Raw genomic sequence first — 25,577 nt, 5'->3', positions numbered from 1 at the left:
CTATTAGTGCGCTGTGATTGGCTGGCGACCAGTCCAGGGTGTACCCCGCCTCTCGCCCAAAGTCAGCTGGGATAGGCTCCAGCATACTCCAGCGATCCTTGTGAGGATTAAGCTGCATAGAAAATGGATGAATGAATGAATGTTTCAAGACAGTAATCAAGCAACTTTTTCAAAATATGATTAATCAACAATGAATGCCACACAATGCTGAGGAGCACAGGAGAACAGGGACGCGAGGGTGCTGCATCGACCTTGCCTACCCGAAGAGGAGCACTCATTGCCGGACACACTTAGTAAGAGGCACCGCTGATGCGGTGGAGCTCAGAAGCCGGACGTGAGGGCGCAGCATTTACTAACTGCAGATAATCTTGGCACAACATCAATCGTGGAAATGATGTCATTACAGGTTTTTTTGTGGGACTACCGCGTTCCAAACAGTGAGCACTGTGGTTCTTACCAATAAGCAGCGAGAACGCGCTGCTTCTGGCTTCTGCTACAGTTTAGCAGATATTTCACCTTCATGTTCACAAACACAGAGCTTGAAGGGCGGGGGAAGCAAAGCTTGGAGAGAGGGCTGAGAGTGTATCGCGCCTACAGCCACGCCCATAAGGAACCCTGTGACATCACAAAAGAACAGTTTTACAGCGCCCTGTGAAACCAAGCGTTTTGAGCCATCCCAAACTTCTTTCAGGGCTCACTTCCAAATATGCAAACCTCATTATCTGAAACCTTCATCCTTTAACACGAGAATACAAAATTCTAACTAAAGGTGCCTTTTAAAGCATGCACAAATCTCCGCAAAACACAATTGTATCAACATCAAATTTAACATTGTCATTTAGGAGTCTTTCGAATTCCTGCATTTAAAATTGAAAAAAGAGAGAAATAAAGTAAGATGAAGAATGTCGAACAAAACTGTTAACAAAAGTGCAATAATACACCAGTCCACTCGGAAAAATACAACAAAACCACAGCTTCCTTGACAACGCTATCAATCACAATATGTGACTGTACAAATACAATCCACTCGTGTTATTTGACTCATTCCTCCTCGTTCCCCGCTGTTTTAGTATAAGGCTTTGTAGGGTAATCCCTCTGTAGTTCAATGTTTATTTATTCTAGTTGTCTCTTCAGGATGGATTTGGACATGAATAAATGATATAATTGTGTGTGCCTGTCCCTCTGTCAGCGTGTCCATCCCTTGGGGCTGCTCAGACTAAACAAACAGCTGTTTCTATGTGGCAGGGAAGAGCCACTAGAGTCTTCTGTTTAGTGGTCCATTTCAGCACACACACATTCCCAAATCCCCCGTGCTCCTCATCTTTTACCTGCTCTGCTCTGTTGCTTTTTTTTTGTTCCTTACGTTGTTGCCCATTTCCATCGCTCTCTTCAGAGGTCTCACTGCTGCATTGCTCTCTCGCTCTCAGACTGAGAGGAATGTCACTCCATATGACCTCTCACCTACAACAAGGAGGGGTGCCGTTATAAAGGAGGGAACAAGGGGGCAGCTGCAGTCATGTGCCCAAGCCTGGAGGGAAATGCACATGTTGCACACATAGTGCTCAGTGGTTTGCAAAGTGCAGAACCTTAAATTCCTTTAGAAATGCACATATGTGGCTTCAGATGTGAGGGAAAAGTTGCAAGATACTGCTGTGGTCTCACTGTGTGTGTGTGTGTGTGTGAGGAGAAGCAAGTGGAGTGCAGCCCCTCACAAAGCCGATTATTGTTTGTGTGAGGGAGCCTGAGGGGAGGTGGGCAGTGTAATTGGTTAAGACTATTGTGTCTCACTTTGCCTATTCTCCCTGTCACAGAGGATGTCATTACAGTGGCTCTCGAACCCGCCGCCATTCCCACTGACTGGCTGGGGATCATCGAGGTCTTTTTAGAGATGAATTATCCTTGACATAATCAATTATAGCTCCTCTTTATTCAGCACGGAACATCTTGTGCTCTGCCAGTGTTACTAAAACCACGTTCACTTCAATTTAACATGGGTACTAAAGATATTAAGTATGATTAAATGTATAAAAGCCATTGCTTTGGCCTAAAAACCTTAATGATGTGATGTTGGTAATATTAACCTAGCATTGTGATGCATTTTTCACTTTTGTTCACTGTCTTTGGTGTACATCTGATGTTTAATCATGTTTTTTTTCATGAATGACATTCCTCAAACTTTTCATCAACTAAAATGGCTTTCCTGTACATGGTTATAGTGCCAACTGTTGCTAAGGCATGCACTTGACAGTGATAGACAACCACTGTGGATGGAGATTTTGCTCACCCTAGTGTGGGGAGAATTGACCATCTAATTGTGGTTTATGTCTAGTGGCCATTCGGTGTATGCTTAATTAAGAACATACAAAAGTTCTCAAGTTTCTCTTTTGCAGTTGGAATAGTTGGAACACTATTTTAAACTATAGTAACTATAGCTAAAGCGCTTATTTGTTATTTTGTTCTCTCAATATTGTCAAAGGGCATGGTGAAAAAGTAGCATCATTAACAAGACAGTGATGCATTACATGTGAATAAGTAATCACTCAAGTCAGCTTCGCCTTAGCGACCCCTGTTTGTCAGAGAGGAAGTGTTTAATATCAGCACAGCTTCTGTCTTGAATTACCCATCATTCTACACAGGAAGTCATCCCTTACGATTCAGGGCAGCTCATTGGCTGTTAATTGTTTCCTTTCGTATAGAAGTGTACACGGAGGATGTTGTGCTTGTGAGTGTGAAATTCCACAGTTTGGATTACTTGAATATAGAGGGAGTGTGCTTATGTGTGCCGGTGCAGTTGCATGTCTACTTATCTTTTGGGATGAACAAGTGCACGCTTAATTGTCGATACTGGATGTCGACATTGCCTATGAAAGAAGTAAATGGTACATAATGACGATGAAAAACGCTTCTATTGTTTCGCTATACAATTACCCCACATGCTTATGCCTGCACACACCATTAAAGATAATTGTGGGGATTAGATGTATACTTTGTGTAGCATGTAAATGTTTCTGTGATTACTGTGCACGAGACAACCTCCAATTGGGCTGTAATGACATGCTTCAATTCAACCAATCACAGGCTTTTCTTCAGATTGAGTCATTTCACTTGACAAGGAGACTCTCGTGTGCTTCGTTTCTATCTTTAGGAGCACTTCAATCTGGAAATGTGGGAGGGAACATTTTATTGCGGGCCCACCGCTGTGCATTAAATCTGGTCTGCTCTGCAGCGAGCAAAGGGACAAATGAACTGAAGATTGAATGAGGAAATAAGAAAAACAGGACAGGTGGTGTGTGTAATGTCATAGACGTCAAAATATTCCGCAGGAAAAACATCAAAACACACAAGCGTTTTATGTTGCCGGGTGAACGCAGCAGTGATCCTGTTTGGAAACTTTGTCCCATTTTCCAAACTTTCCCACCCAACTTTCCCAGAAGATGCTTTGGCTGGTGTACATGTCACCACATCGGAGATAGTGAAGCTTTGTCTCAGGGCAAGAGCGAAAACAGACATGCACACGCACGCACACTTTTTTTTATGGCACTGTGCCCTGATCCCAGTGATCCACAAAGTGTCCCACCTTGACACCACCACCCCCTGCCCCCAACCCTCTTTCCTTCTCCTCCCTCTTTTCTCTCCCCTGCTGTGGGTCTCCTCAGGCGCATGAATGGAAGTCTTTATTCCCGGGAGAACTGGTGGGAAGAACGAGAGAACGAGAAACAGGGACGGGTGGGGGTGGGGGGCATGGGGGGCTATTGGTATAGAGTGGAGAGGTGGTGGTGGTGGTGGTGGTGGGGGGGGGGGGGGATTCTGTGAGAGTGACCGCAAGATCAACACAGCGCTACAGCTCTCTCTCACTTTTCCCTCCTTTTCTTTACATGCCCCCCCCCCCCAGCCAGGTTTTTAAGTGCTGCGGATACAAAGCCGCGTTAGAATTCATGGTGTTTGTTTGCAGAGGGGCTGCATTCGTGTGTGTGTGTGTGTGTGTGTGTGCGTGTGTGTGTGGCTGTCAGAAACAGATCACAGGGAAGCGGTTCTCTGAATGGAGCTAGAGACAAAGTTGGGGGGCTTTGAAGAGGAGGGGGTGTTAGTTCCCACAGGGGTAGAATGGTCAGCTCCAGAGAGGAGAAACGTGGGTACGAAAAGAAGGGATGAGACTAAAGGCGGGATGGGGGCTCAAGGCCACAGGGGGCACTGGGAGGCAAAAACTGACAGGGTGTGTGTGTGTGTGTCTGTGAAGGGGAAAAGTGGATCATATCATGATAAGGCATCAGAGTGAACAAATCGCAAATGTTCGAGCTACCTCACTCCTTGTTTTTCTGCTGGTTTTTCTGCTCCCTCCCTTGCTGCTGTTGCTGCTCTCATTCTTTCACTAACCCCCTCCCCTCCCCACTCCAATTCTACCCCTCTCTCTTTTTCTGTGCCCCTACCCCCACCCCCCTTTTGTGTGTCTGTCTGGACAGCTGCCCAGTTCCATACACAGGGAAAAATGAAACACTCTAACCACCGGGCATGCTGCCAAATAAAGGGCTGTGAAAAACTATTTGAAGGGCAGCATGTTTGTGTGTCTGTGTGTGTGTGTAGTTTGCCTCTGTGTATACATGTACATGTGTGTGTGTGTGCTCTGTCATGAGATCTGGGTGTGCCCTTGTGCTAGGGTGTTCTTTCCCGGTATGCACTAGTGCAGCCAGGGTTGCTCCATGTATGAGGGAAAAGTTCCACTTGTGAGTTTACACAAGAGTGGAAAACAAGAGGCTGAATGAGAGCAAAGCTGCGGGAGGGGCTGTTACATAGCAAAATGGAGAAGAGGGGAGTGCAACCCTCTACACACATCCATACCTCTGTTTACCTGCTGCAGAGTGACAGTGTTCCCTTCACGCATTTGCCAGTCTTTGACATTATGCTGACTCAAGCGACTCGTCGCCTCTCACTTGGGTGATTGCAGCACTTAGTCACTTATTATCCATGACCTCCTCCACTGCGCGCTGATGGTTACATCACCAGTGGGAGGACATTTGCACACTTCCATATCTGACTTTACCATTTGGGTGGTAAAAACCCATGCGTGTTATTGCAGCGTTGACCCAGAAGAAGACATGCAAGAAAAAAAGGTTGTCGACTGAACTGTGGAGTATGACCCTCAACCCCTCAACTCAGGGTTGAAAGCCTCAGGGGCGAGTACTATGTAATCACATCAAATAAGTTTGTTTTGGGTGTGGTCTTTCTAATATACAATATATATGTCAGTACAACCTGCTACAGCAAGAACAGTGGTGGTTAAAACCTCGCAATCATGCCCTAGGATTGGCTGCTGCTGTCAAAACCGCTGCCCCCTGCTGCAAGCCTGTGAGAGTGCATGTAGATCATAAGGCACATTCAAAACTGCAGCACTTTGAGATGGCAAACCTTTGCTAAGGCATAACCATTCATTTAATTTAAAATCAATATCTAAATGAGGGGAAATAGCCAATAGAATAATCTGAATGTGTTAAAATGGCTTTACAGAATTAATACATCCGATTTAATCACTGCACAGTACCACTTTCCATTGGCCAAAGCATGTACTACCAGGTACTATTTCCACTACCTGTTCAGCCAGGGTTCTAAGTGTGTCTGGTCAATACCCAGCTGGTGATTTAAACCACTGCCAGTGACTGATGACCAATACCTTAGCTTTGGATGCTGCAGTATTATACTCCACAGGTTCCACTTTGCTGCTGCAGTTCCTCATTCTCTGAGAAGTAAACACTCTGCCATTGATGTTGTCTGTTATTATATCTTCTTCCAACTGACTACTAAATACTACGAATACTACGGCACGGTCTTTACAGGTACTTGGGGTATTATTATGAATCGGAAAACAAAATTAGTTCATGTATCAAAAGTGTTCTAGAGCTGACACACAAACTGCTAATGTTAATGAAAACATGAACGTCAGTTCAGGTATATGTCAAAATACACAAGATCAGTCAATACATATAATAAACCTTATGTACAAATGGAAAACACAAACTGTGACAACATAATCTGGCCTGCGATATATACTGACATGACACATTTGTGATGTATTCAGTATACGGGTTGGGTGATATGGACCTCTGCATATGCAGTATCGCAATATTTTTGGGATATATCACAATACGGTGATATAAAAAATACAAAATTTAAATTTCAACTGAGTCTTATATAAAAAACTACAAACCTTAAACCTTCACTTCTAAAATGTTGATTTGGGTGGTATAGAGGCCTCGGTTGGCGTCATACTTTCAGCTGCCGTCAGGTTGAGTACCCATTATGCGCCAGAGGCGTGGCTGCGCCGCACTGTGCTGGTCTCACACAAACCACACAAGCTAACCCAGCTAGCTTCCACTAAAGTTCTAGAAGTGGAGATTTAGCCAACTTTCGCCGGCGTTTATCACCATTTCAACCTGTGTATTGTTCAGTGTTTATAATGATTTTGTACCATGATTGAGCGATCTGCGAGTAAATACTTCTACACACGAACGTTCCTTGTCCTCAGCATTACAGCATTTCATTCATATCATTTCATTCTGTTTACGTTTGATCATTTCTTATACCGGTATATTTCACACACAGGTACACGCCACACACTAGTGGTGCAAATGTGAATGACACCTCTCATGACTAAAATGAAAGAAAAAATGTTGCGATAATATTGAATATCGATGATATTTTGTAGCATAATTATCAACCAGCAAAATTTCATATCGTGACAGACCTAATCGTTTCCTATAAATGGGAGAGTTCTGCTCACATGGCAACTGCCATTGCACGCTATCCCTAGTTATTTGTGTGACTATTAGAGTTTGTTTTCCCTGGAGATGAATCATGCATTGTTTGTGGCATAGAGGACAGGCTAGAGGGGAGGAAGCTATGGACACAAAGCTGAACTAGTGCCAATAAATCAACCTTAACTGGGATGGGGGGATGTTTTCTTCTTTTTGTTGTTGTATTTTCCTCTCCTCTTAATGGTAAGAGCTTTGTCTTTAACATGTGTGTTAAAGTTCATAATGTGTGGTTAGTATAGAGGACATATTTTGTGAGCACGTTTTTTTTTCCATATTATTGGCTGTTTGTACTACATTAACCTGCAGCAGTAAGTAAAATGAGAAAGTGTGTGTGTATCGGTTGCCTGTCATCTTAGACCCCCATCATCTCTTCTCCTGTGTCAGTGTACACTAGCATACATGCATTCAATTGCACCACCATTGTGTGTGTGTGTGTGTGTGAGAGTATTTTCTGGCTTTATTAATCATTCATGCTGCTCAGTGATTGCGTGAGTGTGTGTTCTCAAGCTTGCATGTTGGGTTAATCAGTGGGTATGAGAATGCGCCATTATAAACAGCCTCTGCAGCAAGCGTGCAAGGACAACCCGAGTGTCACTGCCTGACTGAGAGAGAGCAAGAGAGAGATGCAAGATGAGGGAGAAAATAGAGTGGTTGATGAAATGAGGGTAAAACCAGACATTGGCAAGCTGAAATATAGAAAATAAGCACTTTCTTTTCCAGTAAGTACTCTGTGATGACTATATTATATATTCAGTGCTGGTTGTGTCTGCATATCTGCCTGCAAGAAGCTAATTATCTGGCAAGATGCTGAAATATCTTGATTAAAATTGGCGCCCTGGCTGTGCGCATTTATGTTTTGGTAACCGATAGAGTGAACAAAGAGTAAAAGCTTTTATAATGTACATCTAGTGTGCGTGTGCGCTTGCATGTGTACATGCTGAGAGGCTCGCCTGTGGTTAGGTTACATCTTCCTGCAGCGCAGCTGAGCAGTGTCTTGTTGCGTCATACTGAGTCTGTTAATAACAGGCTAAACCACAAAGGCAGTCCACTGCTCCATTTCTCATCTTCCAGCAGCCACTGATTATGTGGTCGTGACACGTTAAGCGGCGTATTGTTGTATAACAGCATGTCAGGCCTTTGCATTCCTTGATGTCTAAGTGGTTCAGAGTAAACTAGCAGGTGTGGATTCAAAGTGGACTTTGCACTTGTGGCCATATGCTGAAAAATATGTTGCCATCATGGTGTCAGCATCCTTTTTGTAAGCAGTTCACCAAAGGATCATTTGTAATTTATTGTCTTTGTCATCATTTTTACAGTGAAATGCTGTCCTGAAATGCTAGCATAAAAAAGGAGACCTAACTAACAGCATGCCTAAGTTTGGTTTTCAGGCCTCATACATATACAGTTTAATTTACTGGGAAAATAAACACAATGACAGAAATATCATATCAAAGCATGCCTGGATGGAAAGAGCCGTCTTTGGTGCCAGTAGGCAAAACTAGAGCAGTCAAAAATAATGTGTTAATGGCGGTAACTCATTTATTTAATGAATTAAATACAATTTTTTTGTGTGTGTAATTGACACATGCGTACCAGAGCATGCACTCCTCTCTCTTACAATGGCAGACAGACGGCAGAGTTCCCCACTGTGCTTTCGAAGCACACGTCCCCCCACAATCACTTTAACTTTAGTTCTAACTTCATTCTGACCTGAACACATCAACAACAGTATAATTCCAACACCTAACAACTGTATGTATGTCCAACTCACACATATCTCTAGTCCGTTCATCCTGGGAACGACACCTCCTCATTCTCATTACGAGAACGATTGACATATTGAGTTCATTTGGAGCTGTTGATGCATACAAATATATCTATATATATCCTGTCCTTTATTTTTCAGCTAATTAATGAATAAATGGGGATATTTCAGACATAGTTGCTAATGGTGATTCATCATGATAATTAATTTTGAAATGGTGATTAATCTGATTAAAATTTGTAATTATTTGACAGCCCGGGTAAAAGCAAGACTTTAAAAAACAATGTAAGTTATTATTGTGCATGCAAGTAAAAGGACATTCAGGGACATGCTGAGTTACACTACTGTGTTTTATACACTGTGTGCAGTGAGACTTCACCAGCCTTAGCCCCCAGCTCACGCAGCATGCAACATCCTTGCCACAGGAATTTAATTGCTCTGTAAACAAGCCTTTTGTTTGGCTGTGCACTGTTTGCTCGTGCACACAAGCTGTATTAAAACCCTCGATCAGTCCTGCAGTGAAGAGGGTGCGGGGATCTCAGAGCACAAGAAATTAATGACAAAATATGTACATTAAAAAATGATCTTACAGTGTAGCCTGATATTATGAACACAGGAAATTCATTCATTCATTCTTTTTCTACCGCTTATCCTCACGAGGGTCGCGGGGATGCTGGAGCCTATCACAGCTGTCTTCGGGTGAGAGGCGGGGTACACTCTGGACTGGTCGCCAGCCAATCACAGGGCACATATAGACAAACAACCATTCACACCACACTCATATTCATACCTATGGATTAACCAATTAACATGCATGTTAATGGAATGTCTGAGGAAGTCGGAGAAAACCCACGTATGCACAGGGAGAACATGCAAACTCCAATGGAATCTAACTTGGGTCTTCTAGCTATGTGGCCTGCATGCTAACCACTCAACCACCGTGCAGCCACACAGGAAATTATTATTGTTTAATGGTTGCTCAATGTTTGTATCTTGTCTCTCTGCTCTTTGCTATGTAATCATGTCTTGTCATCATAGCGGCCTTTCATTGTTTTCTTTTCTGTCGTTCACAGACGTACGAGCGCCAGTTCCGGTCTGTTCAAGGAGGCCTGTTGCAACTACTGGGAGATCCCTCTCCACCTAAACACCAGCCTCGCAACACTCTGGTCCCTGCTCCCACTCTCTCCCTTGTACAGCCAACACAACACACCCCCACGCAACAATTCCAACACGCTTCCCAGCACCAAGTCAGTCCCGACTGGATCACGTTCAGAGCACCTTCTGTTTCTCCAGCCAATCCTGAGCCAACCATAGAGCAGGCGGGAGCCAGTCGGAGCTGTTTAATGGATTCAAATGCACCTTTCTCAAGAACTGTGACTCACAGCCACTCACCTCAAAGATCAGTGACTCCAGACCTGCAGCTGCCAGTTGTTACAGATGCCAGTATTCTCAACTTGACCTCTCTCAGCAGGTGTGGCTCATTTCTTCCTTTTTTTCACTTTATATTGGATCTCAGCACACACCAACATGAGAGATTTTTCGAATACTTAGAGGGTGTCTTCCTCAAGTCAAACTGTCACAGAATAAATGACCTGTAAATACATCACAGCAAGTAGTCACTGCAAAACTAATTATGCAAATGCATATGTAATTGCCATCGATTGCAGTGTTGCTGCTTTTTGATCTTCTTTGACAGAAAGCTAGTTCGCTCGTTTTTTGTAGTGCCTGAAATGTTCTTTCTACATCAGTATCTCATGCTTATGGTTGTTTGTATACTTTATCCAGGGGGAGAGGTTTACAGGAAGTTAATGAGCAGCTCTTTGGGAACATCAAGAGGAAGTATGGCAGGAAGGACTCCCAGAAGATGCTCTGTAATCCTGAGACGCAGTGGGGAAGACAGTCTGAAAAAGAAACAGAGAGCCCATCTAATTCAGAGGACAGGCAGAGGTACAGACAAGAAGATACGACTCAGCAGTTTTGTGAAGAAAGAGAGGAAAGGAGGAAGGATGAAAGAGAGCGAACACTTCCTGGCAGGAGAGGGGATGAAGCGGACAGAGAGATGCCGGTGCTGACAGAAGAAGGAAAAGGAAGAAAGAGGCGGAGAAGGCCTTCTTTTGATGAGTCCTTTTCTATTGAGGAGCAGTCTCGGCAGCGAAAGGACTCTGACACAACGGAGAAGCACCAGTATAAGCCTCCAGAACCCAAAGTCGCTCATAAGATGGAGACTCACAAAAATGATTCCAGGCTCTCAAGTCAGGTTGATGTCAGTGTAGAGGGGATAGAGAAAACCGAAAGACTGGATAAAGGTGATAAGAGAGAAAAAGGGGAAAGGGTAGACAGGACGGAAAGAGATGAAATAGTTAGGAATGGACCTGATCCAGAATCAACTTTGAGTATCAACAGAATGAAAAAGAACCCTGTGGGTCGGCCCAAGAGCAACACTGATGCACAAAAACACAGAGATCTTACCCCTAACGTGAGTAAAGCTAACATATCTACAAATCCCACACTTCCTAGCCCAAACCCCAGCCCAAGCCCCAAGGGAAGTATGAGTCCAAGCCCTAAGCCCAGGCCGAACTTAAGCCCCAGCCCCAGACCATGGACAACCTTGAGTCCTAGTCCAAGTCACAGCACCATCTCCACAGTAAGTTCCAGATCAAGCAAGTGTAAGGACAGATGGTTGTACCTGAAAGCAAAAACCCACACAAGCATCACCTCACCCCAGAGAGACATCTGCAGTAGTCCATCAATGGTAGCGGACCCACCATCTGCCTTTCCTATCACTCCTTCTAGCCCACTTTATACAAATACTGACAGCCTGACCGTCCACATGCCCATCAAAAGGAAAAGAGGACGCCCCAAGAAGCAACCCCTTCTAACTGTTGAGACCATCCACGAGAGCACTTCCACTTCACCCCCAAGCCCGCTTGCACAAGAAACTTCTGCAGGGCTAAACCGCAGGAGAAAGACACACTCGCCAAACACATTACTGCAAATGGCATCAACAGCTACCAGTGGCAGCGGTCTGAAAGTGAAACGTGGTAAAAGCAATTCAAGGCCAGTGAACAAGGTGAAGCTTGGTAAAATGCAGAGCATCTTAAATGAGATCCTCTCAAGCACCAGTAAGAACAACACATCAAGGTCTCCATCTGCACCCGTTACCTCTGCTATGAGCGCGATGGCATCTACCATCGAGGCTCGTCTGGGAAAACAAATCAATGTCAGCAAGAGAGGAACCATCTACATTGGTAAAAAGAGAGGTCGGAAACCTCGAGCTGAAATGCAAGGCTCCAACCCTCCAAAGCCGATAAGGGATAAGCCCTCCATGTCTGTTTCAATGTCCAGTCTCTATGAGAGCTCCATTGTAGCAGCAAACACCTCCTCACCCGGTACCAGTACTCCATCAATGCGAGCCAGCCACTCTGATGCCACTATGCCTAGTCTGCAGCCCATCTCAGCCCTGCCCCCAAAACATCTTGGTAGGGGATTCCTCTCTGGGGGATGGAAACTATCACCTCCACGTCTTCTAGCTAATTCACCCTCCCAACTATCAGAAGGTGCATCAGTGAAGGAGGTCACCTTGTCTCCAATTAGCGAGTCCCACAGTGAAGAGACCATTCCGAGTGACAGCGGGATTGGGACTGACAACAACAGCACCTCAGATCAGACTGAGAAAGGCCCTGCCTCTCGGCGCAGGTACCGTTTTCTTTCTTATCACATACTACAGTATTAATTGGCCCTGTACCCTAGGAACTGCCCATGAATGATACGGGAAAAGGCCGAAATGATACTGTGTCAAAGCCCAGGGCAGTGATACTGATAAAATATAGACTTTAACCATGTCCAGTATCAGCCCCCGTAGCTGTCCACTCGGAGCGCGCTGCTCTGGTATCGTGCCTGTGAAACAACCAATCAGAGAACAGCGCATGAGCGTGAACACACACTATAAATATTCCTAGTCCTTCTCCAGTCACAAAAAAACCCCAAACTTTATCATTCATTCATTTTCTACCGCTTTTCCTCACGAGGGTTGCGGGGGTGCTGGAGCCTATCCCAGCTGTCTTCGGGCGTGAGGCGGGGTACACCCTGGACTGGTCGCCAGCCAATCACAGGGCACATATAGACAAACAACCATTCACACTCACATTCATACCTATGGACAATTTGGAGTCGCTAATTAACCTAGCATGTTTTTGGAATGTGGGAGGAAACCGGAGTACCCGGAGAAAACCCACGCATGCACGGGGAGAACATGCAAACTCCTAATGGACTAATGGACTAATGGAACTTTAATTAAATATTATTGTTGAAATATTTTTGCAATTATTGTGTTTACACTGTTTAGATATAATACATGTAATAAACTGAAAATTTTCTGGAAACAAAATGGTCTTTTGATTAAATAGTATGTGATAATAAGCTCATGATTAAATAGTATGTGATAATAAGATGATCACATGGTTTGTCTGGTATACAAATGTCTGGTATAACCATGTGATAACCTATTATTACATCACTTGGTGAAGTCAGTGATTTCACAGTGTGAAAATGTTGTGTTGTATTATTCCAGGTATTCATTTGATCTGTGTGGATTTGAGGCTGTGGAGGCTGCTGCTCTTGAAGCATCCGCCAAAGGCAACAGAGCTCGAAGTGAACGACAAGTAGCTGCTGTGGACAACTTCCTTACCCAGCAGGAGAAGAAGCAAAAACATAATCGTCGTAAGAGGAAGTGTCTTCAGAGTCGGGACCATCTTCAATTTCTTTCTGAGTTAGAGGAGGTTGGTCTCATCGTACATTCTTCTTGCAATATCTGCAATGTGAACGCTAACTCTTAACTATGTCCAATTTTAAACTCCGCACTTCCAGGTTGTGTCAAAGCTTCAGCAGCTACGAGTGTCTCACAGAAGACCCTACACCTGTTACCCACAGCATCCCTATCCATCTATTTTCCGCCTCAACTTCCACCATTATTACCCAGTCACCTATGACACCTACCCCTGCAACTCCAGTCCGTATATCCGCAGGAATGCTGATCTAAAGGCCAAGAGAAGACGGGGTCGTCCAGCTAAAGCCAGTGAGCCAATCACCTCGAAGCTACCTTTTGTTCAAGGATATGGCTATCCGCTGGCGGGGGGAAATTACTATGCAGCACCGTATGCCATGCCTTACACGCCCCATCTCAGTCTGGGCTACTTCCCCACTGCACCCCCGTTCTACCTGCCTCACCACTCCCTTGGACATGTTCCCCCATCACCGTTTATGAGACCTGCTGTTCCCCCTCCCAAGGCTTTCCACTCCAGTGGACACACAAAGCTCCAGGCAGGGGTGAAGCATCACAGCGCCAGTGGTCAACTTCAGGGACCTTCTGTGAGAGGAGATGTTTTAGGATCACTAGGGAACGGCGGTTCAGGTGGTCTCGGAGGTGTTCGCCTCCATAAGAGGAAGCACAAGCACAAACATAAGCACAAAGACGAACCCTTGCTCTCTCCACGAGACCGTCAGGAGTTGGGTGGCCTCTTCAGTGGGGCAAAGGCCAGTTCACATCACAACAATCTGAGTGACTCATCCAGGCAGGGCCCTGCAAAGCATCCGGAGAAGCAGAGGGCCAATGGCAAAGGGCCAAGCCTGGGATCCACTTTGGGGATGTTTGATTCGGAAAATCTATCCTCACACTCTCTTTCTGACAACCACTTTCATTCTCGTCAGACCGGACAGCCTACTAACACCTTCATGAGTAGCTACAGTAGTCAATCACAGCAACCCGAATCCGCATCCTTCCTCTTCTTGGGGTCACAGGAGGATGAATGTGGTTCGAGGAACAGGAAGATGAGACCCACTGTGTTTGGAGATCAAGGCCTAATGCCTTTGCAGACTGCCAGGCAGGAGTCAGGACAGATGAATGAGTGCTCCAGCCCTCCTCTCTCTGGTAAGAAACACATTAATACTTCATACTGTGTCCTCGCATTGGTGATACTACACAAATGAAATGGGTCTTCCTTTTGTGCTATATTGGGGTTTTTTACTTGTTTTGCTGTGCAACACAATGACTATGTATGCCACTGATTTAATGGGTGAGTGCAAATCAGTCTGTGCAATATTAGAGAGGTTGTCACTGGTGGGGATTCCTTCAGTGATTGTTCGATATCCAGCGTCAAAGGAACACATAACTGGTGGACACATGTTAAAAACCTAATTTTGAAAATTAATTGATGTCTAATGCATTATTTTATTCTTTAGTGGTATATAATAAGGCAATTCCCTAATGAGGCATCAATTTCATTACATTTATATTTAGCCTTGACAGGGTTCCAAAGTTTTAATTTAACATAGAAGCATCGAGTATACACCAATAGCATGACTTAAAAGCATATAAAAATACGGTGTAGTCCACAAATACCAAACTAATATGCATTTTTTTGTACATTCTGAATTCTGATGCGTTTGAGCACATCTGGCTTGGGATCAAGAGAACGTAATGCATGGATGGAGACAACTATAATTCACCAATCTCTCCTCCCCCGTCCCTTCCTCCGCTCCTGCCAATGCCTTTGCCAGAGATATATTATTCACACAGTGTGATTTATTTTCTACAGACACGCCGTAAAAGGCCCTTGCCTGTGTTAAAAGAGCTGGCTCGCAGCCAGCAGTTTAATGACTGGGGCCTAGTCCAGTGGCGGGGAGGAGAAGCTAGGGGCTTCGTCAGAATACACCCCCTCCCCACTGCTCCCAAGGGATCCAGGACGGATGAGTCATATACACACAACCCAAACCTTGCACGTCCCCTTGTTCCTTTTCCAATCCACTTTCCTTTTACAGTCCTTTTACCGATTTCTTCCTTATTTTCTTCCAGTGGTTGGGAATCCACACATCCATATGCAGACGTCTCCTTCCACCTCTTCCTCCCCCACTCTTTCCGATTTCCCTCTTTTTTTTTCCAGGTCTCCCCTCCCCCTTGTTCCCCCATTACCCTCTCCTTTCCCTATTCCCTCTGCCCCTCCTCTAGCATGACTTACTGCTTCACTTCACAGCTTTAGTCCAATTAAAATACAAGCACGTGTGCACGTACCTACATGGAGACACACATGGCAAAAAAAAAACAACTAAAATTGTACACATATGTAGTTTTAATTTTGGACAAGTGGAACTGTGAACTGATTATGTGATGCACTCAATTGTAATCTGATGCATGTTCAAATGAAATAAACCATTACCATTAGCATTAATATTAATAATATATATTTTTTCAATATAGTGTGCTTTAATAGTATTTTTATCAGGTCTCTCTGAATTAATGAGAACAATTTTCTTTAAATCCCATGCTTATAACACATTCACAATGCCAAGAAAGATCGTCAAAGATGAAACCATTAGCGTGTATGCAGTGGGAGCTTCCAAGTCCTCAGTGCTGTATGGACCCTCGTACCGCTGAAGGTCACACGTTTTATGTTCCGTGTATGCAGCTCATAAATTTCATCTACTTTGTGTGTGTGTGTGTGTCTGTGTGTGAGAGAGAGAGAGAGAGAGAGACAGAGCTTAGTTGAGCTGATAACGTGCACAGCTCATAAACTCTTGATACTTATTGCTTTCTGCATTAGACTAATTTCATTGTCTGCCCTGAATTCTTGAACGACAATAGAATGTGATGTTCTTCTGAGTTGTAAATGGAGGGTGGTCAGGCTTTACTTGATCTCTCCTCCTTCATAGTTCATTAGCAAATCCATCTTAATGGAGACCAGTCTCTTTATTTGCCCCTATAAGTTCTTTTTAGTCCCTTAAAATTAGAGAAAAGGCTACTACAGAATCACATGGTGTATTTAACTGTATGTGGCAGTTAGATGGAGTTTGGTGTCTTGGTTGAGATATCTTAAACTAAAGTTGAGCAGATGTATTAATAGGCTGCTTTAATTGCCTGTTTCACATAAATGATTTAAAATGTAAGATACGAAAGGGTTGAGAAATGGGCCAAGAAAGAATCCTTTAGATGTTGGTGAGGATAAGGATTAATGGAAATAGAAATAAAATCATGAATAAAATGATAACAAAAATGTTCCCCCTTTGAATGACAGTGGTATCAATAGAAGTGTGGAATAAACGTCCCTTTCCAAGAGGTGGGCCTGGGTACGGCTGCTTGTCCATACCCATACCCTAACACATGCGATGGAACACAACTGGGATGCAATCTACCTCGGCAGTCACTGATGATAACTGCCTCCTTACTTAACAGAAATGCAGTGGAACCTTGGTTAGTGTCATTATTAAAGAAGGTCCAGCTCAAACCGGAACTTACTCTAATCAGTCCCATAAGAAATAATGCAAAACCAATTCATCTGTTCCGGACACAAAACACTATTTAGAATAATGAATGTATGTTTTTTTTCGGGCACTCTGGTTTCCCCCGACATTCCCGAAACATGCATGTTAGGTTAATTGGTAGGAGTGAATGGTTGTTTGTCTATATGTGCCCTGCGATTGGCTGGCGACCGGTCCAGGGTGTACCAAGGTCGGTGTATCAGGCTCCAGCATACCCACGGGACCCTAGTGAGGATAAGCGGCATAGAAAAGTGATCAATAAGACAAGCAGCAAACTTGTGGTGAACTGTGTTAGTTAGCAAAAAATTACTGTGTCAGCCACTGATGATGTCATAAACGGGCGACAGTGCTGGGGGACAATGGCTTCCAGTTCCGGTTACAGTTATTAGCATGCTAACAGGCTGCTATTTGGACATTTTCAATGTAAATTGAGCTGATCGGGATATACGGTAACCAAGATTCCCCTTTAAAAGAATGACTTGCAGTAATCCAAAAAGTCAGGAAATTTGCAGTTCAGTAGTGTTTTATCATAAAGCGATGGTACGCCTAAAACTGCTCAACTGTGCCGAAGCGTAACTGCATTATTGCTATTAGGGCTTGCAAAAATAACACGTTAACAATGGCACAATAATGTTTTTAAATTAGGTTTCAATTTGTAATTAACACATTCATACGTTGTGAAGCCCCCCCCCCCCCCCCCCCCCCCCGTTATGGTGACAGAGCACAATAACATCCCCACAGATTCTGACGCTTTTATAATTTTATTAGTAACAAACGGGCATATTTCACACATATTTGCCAATGTGATTAATCACGATTAATTCATTTGAAAACTATGATTAATTTGAGTAAATTTGACGATATATACTGCAGTGTTCTACACTGATCACTAGGTGTCAGTTATCTTCTCTACAGTCGTGTTCGGTGAGACACACAAACACCAGACTTGATTGCCGCAACAACAGGCTTTCGTTGCAGGTTTACATTACGTCTCAACGGGCACAATAATGCCAAATGAACATCCCTGATAAAAACACGGGTTACTGTTGCTGCAGTAACGCACGCCAAGCTAAAGATCAACTTAACAAGACAACTTAACAAGACACTTCCTGTCTGCTCGCCACTCAGCATGTCTTGTGTTTTGAAAGGCTTATTTACTCTTATTCTATGTTATTATGTTGATGATTTAATCGTAAATTTAATTGTAGGGGTGTTATTTTATGTCTAGAGGGCTCTAATGATGTTAAACGGTGTATTTAGAAGGTTGTTTTCTTTGCTCTAACTACGAAAATATTCAATTATAAGTGAGGAGTTCACTTATTATCGTCTGGTACCAATTAATGGTGATAAAAGAGCAATTACTCTACCTTTATTTACACGTCCATAAATCTAGCATACCACGCTTTATTAAAAGCAATATGTAGATGATTGTAAATGTGTGATACTGTGGCAAAAGAAAAACAGCACGATGAAGATGAGTAAAAGTTGAAAAAATAATAAGACCAGCATTCTGTCTGCACGCTGCTTGGAGACCCTAGTGGCTGATTGCGCTTTTCCTCCATGTTGGCTGTGGTTCATTCAATCCTGGAATCAATGCCCAGACGAAAAGGGAGGGTGGTGGGGTCTAAGCAATGGAAAACAAAAAAAGTGGCAGAGACAGAAAGATGTATCTGAAATCAAGAAGGAAATTAGAAATTGCAGTGTTAATTATATGTGTGTGTTTAGATGGCTTTTGGCAGCCATTGCTCCAGATGCACAGGGTTGTCATTGTGTGGAAACATATTAAATGGCTGAAGGAGACATTTCTGTGGGTTTCCTCCTCTCTGCTCTCTAGCACACAATTATAGGATAGGATCTGCTCTCCTGGCTCAGCTGGGCTTTGAAAGGCTTACATGAATATGTCAAAATTAGCAGGAAGCTCTTGAAGTGGGAAAAAAAAAGATATTCCCTCCGTGAGCAAAACTGGTATGGAGTCTTTTTTGGCCTCGCAGGGGATGTTCATTTTAATCGAAGCACTTGCAAAAGAATTCATTCACTTCATGCATTCACCTTTCTTGTTTTTATTTTCGCAGGTGCTACCAGTAAGCGTCGGTATAAACGTCGAGAGGTGGAACAGATCCAGAAGGAGGTGAGGAGGATGCATTCTTTGAACTTTGAGCATGTGCAGAAAATCCTCCGTGCCAAGCGCCTGCAGCGACAAGCCAAAACAGGAAACAATGTTATCAAAAGACGACCTGGACGGCCCCGAAAACAACCCCTGGATGATGAATCAGGGCCGACCAACCGGAGAGAGGATGGCCGCGGTTTGGACTCGTTGTCCACAAAGCGAGGTGACGGCAGGACTCAGGGGATGCCTGTTCTGGAGAGGTGTGACGAGCCACCAGGTAGACAGAGCCTCAGGCCCGCTTTGACGCCAGAGCTTCTGGAGTTCCCCAGCCATGATTCCATCTCGGCAACCATTGAGAAGGTGGTCCATAAAGCTCGGTCAGTGCCTCCGCCGGCCAAAGTGGGCAAACGGAGGGGTAGGGGCCACAGCAGGGACGACTTATGGGCCCCTTCCAATCAATAGACCTGCAGGAGAGAGCAACTCTGTAAATGAACAAGAGCTTTTAAAGGAGCCAGCAATGTTTCAACCTTACCATATCCAGTGCCCTTAATCCCAGGACCCCTTGGTGCACTTTGGTTTGGGAGGATAAGGGTGGGTCGGAACACTTTTGTTGCTATCCCTCTGTTTGGATTCCTTGGACCTACATTTAATATGGCACTACCCAGTCCCACCATTTAATACTGATGCTATACAACTGTGTGGTACTTATGATAGCATAGGATATTATGTGATTCTTTATGTATCTGATACAGTCATGTGTATGGTACTTTATGATACTGTACCTGAATGTGGCGAGAGCCATATATTACCAGCAAGGGGAGGGAGGGAGGGCGAGGGAGGGCGAGGGAGGGGGGGTTATGGTTCATATAAAACTGTGCAGCTCAGCTTATTTTCTGCCTTTCTAAGGGAGCCTGTCAAAGAGAATACAGCAGTAATTAACCCACCCTCCCCTTCTACTTATCCTGGTGTTTGCGCTCATGTCGCTTCAGTGTTTGCTTATCTTCTTGGAAGTGATTTTTTGGTCCACCCCTGCAGCTCAATCCCATTTCCCTATTTTCCCCTTCACCTTCTCCCAATCTAGACGTCTACTTTCCTTCTTTTCATACCTGTCCTGGACGCTGACGTAAAGGCAATACGGTAGACAAGACTGTCCTAGACTGTAAATAGACACAACTTCCACTCATGCCTGCCTTGTACAAGAGGAAAGCAGCTCACAGACTAGAATTCAGTATATCCAATATAATTGTTGTACAATAGACAAATGAACGTTGCATATTGTTTTTATAACCAAAAACAGACATGGGTGCGACTCAAGACACGTTTGTTTTCAGATAGAAAGAACCACATATATTCAGTCATACACTCATTATTGTGTTTATATCTTTGGGGAGGGGAGGGGGTATTGTATACAGTGGGGGTATCAGGTGTGTTCTTTTTGTTGGTAAACCTTAAAAGTGGGTTTAATGCACTATGAAAAACCATACACTTGCATCAATCAAATGCAGCACTTAAATGCTTGTTCCCGCCTTATGTTGTTTGGCCTTGGATGGTGTGGATTTCCATTCCAGAGAGCATGCATTACTTTTAATCAATTTGTATATGCAGGCTGCGCAGCCAAAAGCGTCAAACCGAAGCTCGGCTATGAATTGAATGGAGAGGGCTCACATGAAGTGGTATGAAAATCTAACCCCGCTCTTTGTAATTGCATTTGAAAACTATTTTTGGGACAGAGAATCAAAAATTCAGTATTTTATAACCAAAGTTTCAGTATTAATTATGAGGACGTGTTATTTAAAAGAATTGAAATCAGCGTCTTCATCGTGTTGGCACCAATGTAAATCACCCCCTTTGTGCACTCTAGAATGTAGCCAGGATTGTTTTAATGTATACGTGTAACAGGTTCTTTTATCAAATGCTTCACTAGTGTATATTCCATATATAAAGAAAGATTCATTGTTCTACTTCAGGAGATTCTGTGTCATTTTGGTCAGGCTGGGATTCTCAGTCGCAGCAGCTCAACTTGTGCCTTATGATTTCTGTTTTCCTCTTATGGTCAATGACGTTTGACATGAGAACTAACAAGCAGCATTTAACATTCACCATTACAAATACCATGCATACGAAGCATGTGTTATGATCCTCTGGACCCAAATTACCGTAGCATAAAGATCGAACTGGCCCACGTCCTATGTTGTTTGGCTTTTTAGCATACTTAAGCACCACTCTATTGGATGAGATGTTAGCCGTCAGCAAGCCCACACTAATTCATGAAAACTGCTTTCTGTTATAATGACTTTAATGATCTGTAATAGTAACATTGACCTAATTCATAAACTCACTTGAAGTATATCCTTGTTGTAAAGTAGAAGCCAAATTGTGTTATTTGCGACTTATAAACAGCTCTATACTCAGCAAAGGAGGTTGTCATGCTTCAATGGTATTTCTAAACAAATGAAGAGACTTGCGTACTATAAAAAAAACAAAATGGCATGTCTGTCGGAATTTTCTGAACTCCATGCCAGTGTTGAGTAAAACAGAATAATACTGTCCAGGAATTGCGCCATTCAGTCGTTCTGCTCATATCTCCTAAAATACGGGATGGTGTTATAAAACCACAGTATTGAAGTTCATCTGAAGACTGCTCCGACCCCAAAATACAGTACAGTTGAGGATACCACCTCAGACATCGATTTTAATGTAGCTCAAGAGTAATAATAACATGCCTTATCACAGTGCTAAAGGAAAGAACCCCACGGTAGTCCACCAAAAATAGCAATCCCTGCTGAATTGCAACTATTTTGCCTGCAGCCAGTTGGGGCACTGCAGTAGCATGAAGATGCTTGTTTGTTTGGGTAGCTCTCAGAGGAAATATCCCTCCTAAAATACACTCGTCCTAGCCCTCATGTGCTTAACCTTGCTTTGCGAGAAGCCTCACAAGGGTATGCAGTCCATTGTGGCACAGACGAGGTCAAGAGAGCGGTGAGTGTGATTTGGATTGCATGCAGCTGACTCCTCCTCGCTGTGGTCAGGCAGGCTGCAGCGTGTTGATTGTAGAGCTGAACATCCCAGATGTTGTCTGTCCTATCTGTTCTCTGCTACCAGCCAATGCTCCGGTGCCTTCTATCACTGACAAGTATTGTCCTCATCCAGAGCTTTCACTCTCCACTTGGACTGATCATGGGTTTGGTTTGTGAAGACGGTTCCAGGTTGTTGTATTGTGTTCGTACCGCAAACCCCGGACCAGTGGCTGTGATCTTTGGAGTGGAAATTTGGGTCTCATTAATGTAGTCATCCTCGAAAGTATAAGTCCCGTTTCTCCGCCATTCATGATAATAATGTGCAGACGAATCATTGAAACCAATAAATGTACTTCTTTAGAGCACAAAGTGAGGGCCTATTTTAGTTTGTATACATAGTCAATTTCAATCTTTTTCTAGAGTGGCTTTCCTTTTCTTTGCATGCTCAACTTGATTGTTTGCATAAGTATTTTAGAAAAGCTGAAAGTTGAATTTGGAGCAACACTTGTACATTGTTTGATATTTTCTTTTTGTAATGATTTTTTAAATTCATAAAGCATTTTTGTACATTGTATGAATATTAAAAACTGCAAATATTTGACATATAGAGTAAATACTAGATGCACATGCATATGCATATATTCTTCACCGTATGTATGTGTAAGTGTACACATATATTTTGTATTTGCATTTGCTAGCATACAGATATATGTCTGAAGCACATATATACATGCAATATATATGTATATCCATGTCTGTCGGCATGCTTTTGGTCATGTTTATCTTTCATGATCTTGTAGGTATTTTTTGTTTTTGTTTTGTTTAACTTCTTTTTCCTGAGAAAAGCTCATTCTTTTGCTATCCTTCTGTTGGCTGGCTGCGTTGAGCACTTATTACGAAGAACTACAGTTGAAGTTGTTCATGTTATCCATTGTGTGAAATAATAAATGACTTTATTGACAGCTTATGAGGCTGTTGTGATGTTGTCCTTTTTTAAGACTGCGTGTATCTTTTGATGAGTTGAATGTCAGATGGTTGCAGTGAATGAGCTTTACTGCCCATGCTCTCATCAGATTATGCTGCAGTCTCTGCCACACACACACACATACCGACACACTCGTACTCTCATACTTGCGCAACAGCCAAGTCTCCATCTTTAAATCCTTGCAGCACTGTAGCCCATCACTGTTACTTCTAAGTGGGCCGGGCTGCAGGCTGCTTTCCTATTGGAGCCAGCGCAGTGGGAAGTGCGGTACTATTGGCTGCAGCCCACTAGTAAAATTCTTCTTGTTACCATGGTTGCAGGGTGAGCTGCCCAAATGTGTCTCCGTGTTTCCGTGGTGCTGATGGAACTGTTGGCATTGCTGGTGTTGTACAGAGAGAGAAGAAAAGTCCCCCGCCTGCTGCATCCAAATTGTCACCTCTCCCGGATTGTGCACCATTAGAGGAACAGAGCAACAATACTCAAGACAAACACAATCTAATCTTTCTATGTCATTTAAGATGATTTTCACCTTGCACGCTTGAGTGCAGAAACTGCATAGAAACATGCTACATCATCACCGTGGAAGGTTATTCTGAATCAAGGACCCAGAGTGGACACTTCATAATCCAGTAGAGGCAGTAAAAAGGAACCTTGACCAGGAGTCATGCAGCTTTTTCATTGCACATGCACTTGCAGCACTGTAGTCGATTTGTTATTTTTGCAAAACTATCATTATTACTGTGGTCGAATACATGTGGTTTATTGTTACCTTGCACCACATTACCCTGTCACATACATAATTAAACTTGTGCATCATGCAGTGAAATGTACCTCAGAACAATTCACTGTGCACAACAAGTCATTCCTTTAAAACATAAGTAAAGCAATTGCACAGCATTGTAAAGATGCAGGAATCTGTTCTGTAAAACAAAAGTAGAATGAACCTGTAGTACTGTATATGAAAATCACCCCTTAAAGGACCCCCTTTTAAATTTGTCAGGTCATTAAACAAATATAATTCTTAGTCATTGACAACACAATGAAAACAAAATACATTTTATTACTAAGGGAGAAAAACCTACATGGCCCTGTGTGAAAAAATTATTGCAAAGAACTGCAGGCCACACTTGCCTCAGTTAAGGTCAATGTTTATGATGCCACCATAAGAAAGACACTGGGCAAAGACAGCCTACATGGCGGAGTTCCAAGATGAAAACCACTGAACAAAAAGAACATTAAACCTAGTCTCAAATTTGCCAGAAAACATCTCCATGATCCCCGAGACATTTGGGAAAATACTTGACCTTTTTGGAAGGTGTGTGTCCCATTATATCTAGAATGAAAGTAACACGCCACATTTCAGAAAAAGAACATCATACCAACAGTAAAATATGGTGGTGGTAGTGTGATGGTCTGGGGCTTTCAGGTACTCACTTTTCAGGTCTGAAATCTGATCTGAAGAAGAATGTCCAGCCATCTGTTTGTGATCTCAGGCTTAAACCAACTTGGGTTTTAGAACAAGACAATGATCCAAAAGACACCAGCAAGTCCACCTCTGGAAGCCTCAAGAATAACAAAATAAATACTCTGGAGTAGCTTAGTCAAAGTCCCGAGCTGCATCCTATTGATGCCGGGGCACAGCGCTGTAAGAGACTCATTGCAAGTTAGCACAAAACGCTTAATTGCAGTTGTTGCTGCTAATGTCAAAACCCCTACAAAGGACTGCTATTATGTTTTTTCCACTTTTCTGACCTAAAAATGTCACAGAGACACAAACAGGCAAGCAAACATATATGCATACATGCATATCAACATTATCTGCATTGGCCGATACTTGCTTTAAATCCAATCCCCTGCAGCATTCAGAACAAGCATATCTGCCATGTGTGGGTCTTCATGTCTGGAGTGATATAAGTTTCACACCCTGCGAAACGTGCCTCAAAAATGTCTCACTCGGGTGGCGTTTTGAAACGCTTTAGATTGGTGCAGGACTCAACAATGATTAAGTCAGGATGCATGAGTGTGGGTAATCCACTGCATCGATAGACAGAGCCATAAATTCACCACAGATAATGTTGCAGTTCAGGCCAAATAAGCAAGAAGCTGCCGTGTATCCCAGAAGAGCCTCCATTCATCTTTGTTGCTTGTGTTTCCAAAGATGGATAGAGCTGGAAACACTGGTCACCCCCCCTCTATCCTATTTCTGTCTTCTTTGCACAGTCATGGCAGTGATTGGAGACACCTCCTGGTGGTTAAGTGTGTCAGTGCAACTATGGGTGTCCCAATCCTCCCAGTAGGCCTTGGAGCCATCCATCCATTTTCTTAACTGGTCAGGGTGACAGGAGCCTATCCTGGGTGATTTTGGGTGAAAATGGTCAGTCAATCACAGGGTGACTGTGAACGGGGCAGTAGATACCCTCCCCAATGGCCATCGAAACGGGGCATTAAATCAAAACAGGGTATTGCATACATGCACTATTAATTTTGGTATTATATCCCAACGATATGATATGCTATTAAGTTGAAGATATAAATCTGTGACATATGTCAATGACATGCTGTTCTACCTCAAATACAATAGGATACC

General features: G+C 43.3%; 1 protein-coding gene across 1 annotated transcript in view; it reads left to right on the top strand.

Annotated features, from left to right (window-relative positions):
• The window catches only part of setbp1 (SET binding protein 1), a 40,512-nt gene extending 17,400 nt beyond the window's left edge, over positions 1-23,112 (top strand). The window contains exons 3-7 of the mRNA XM_058070413.1: positions 9,645-10,042; positions 10,357-12,267; positions 13,142-13,349; positions 13,438-14,497; positions 18,954-23,112. Coding sequence (XP_057926396.1) covers positions 9,645-10,042; positions 10,357-12,267; positions 13,142-13,349; positions 13,438-14,497; positions 18,954-19,450 — 4,074 coding nt within the window. The 3' untranslated portion in view covers positions 19,451-23,112. The remainder of the gene's footprint in view (positions 1-9,644; positions 10,043-10,356; positions 12,268-13,141; positions 13,350-13,437; positions 14,498-18,953) is intronic.
• Positions 23,113-25,577: the final 2,465 nt, after the last annotated feature.

This window comes from Doryrhamphus excisus, chromosome 4, assembly GCF_030265055.1.
Source record: "Doryrhamphus excisus isolate RoL2022-K1 chromosome 4, RoL_Dexc_1.0, whole genome shotgun sequence".
NCBI classification, from domain to species: Eukaryota; Metazoa; Chordata; class Actinopteri; order Syngnathiformes; family Syngnathidae; genus Doryrhamphus; species Doryrhamphus excisus.
Note: the sequence above shows the minus strand (reverse complement) of the source record. Positions and strands in the feature narration are given on the sequence as shown.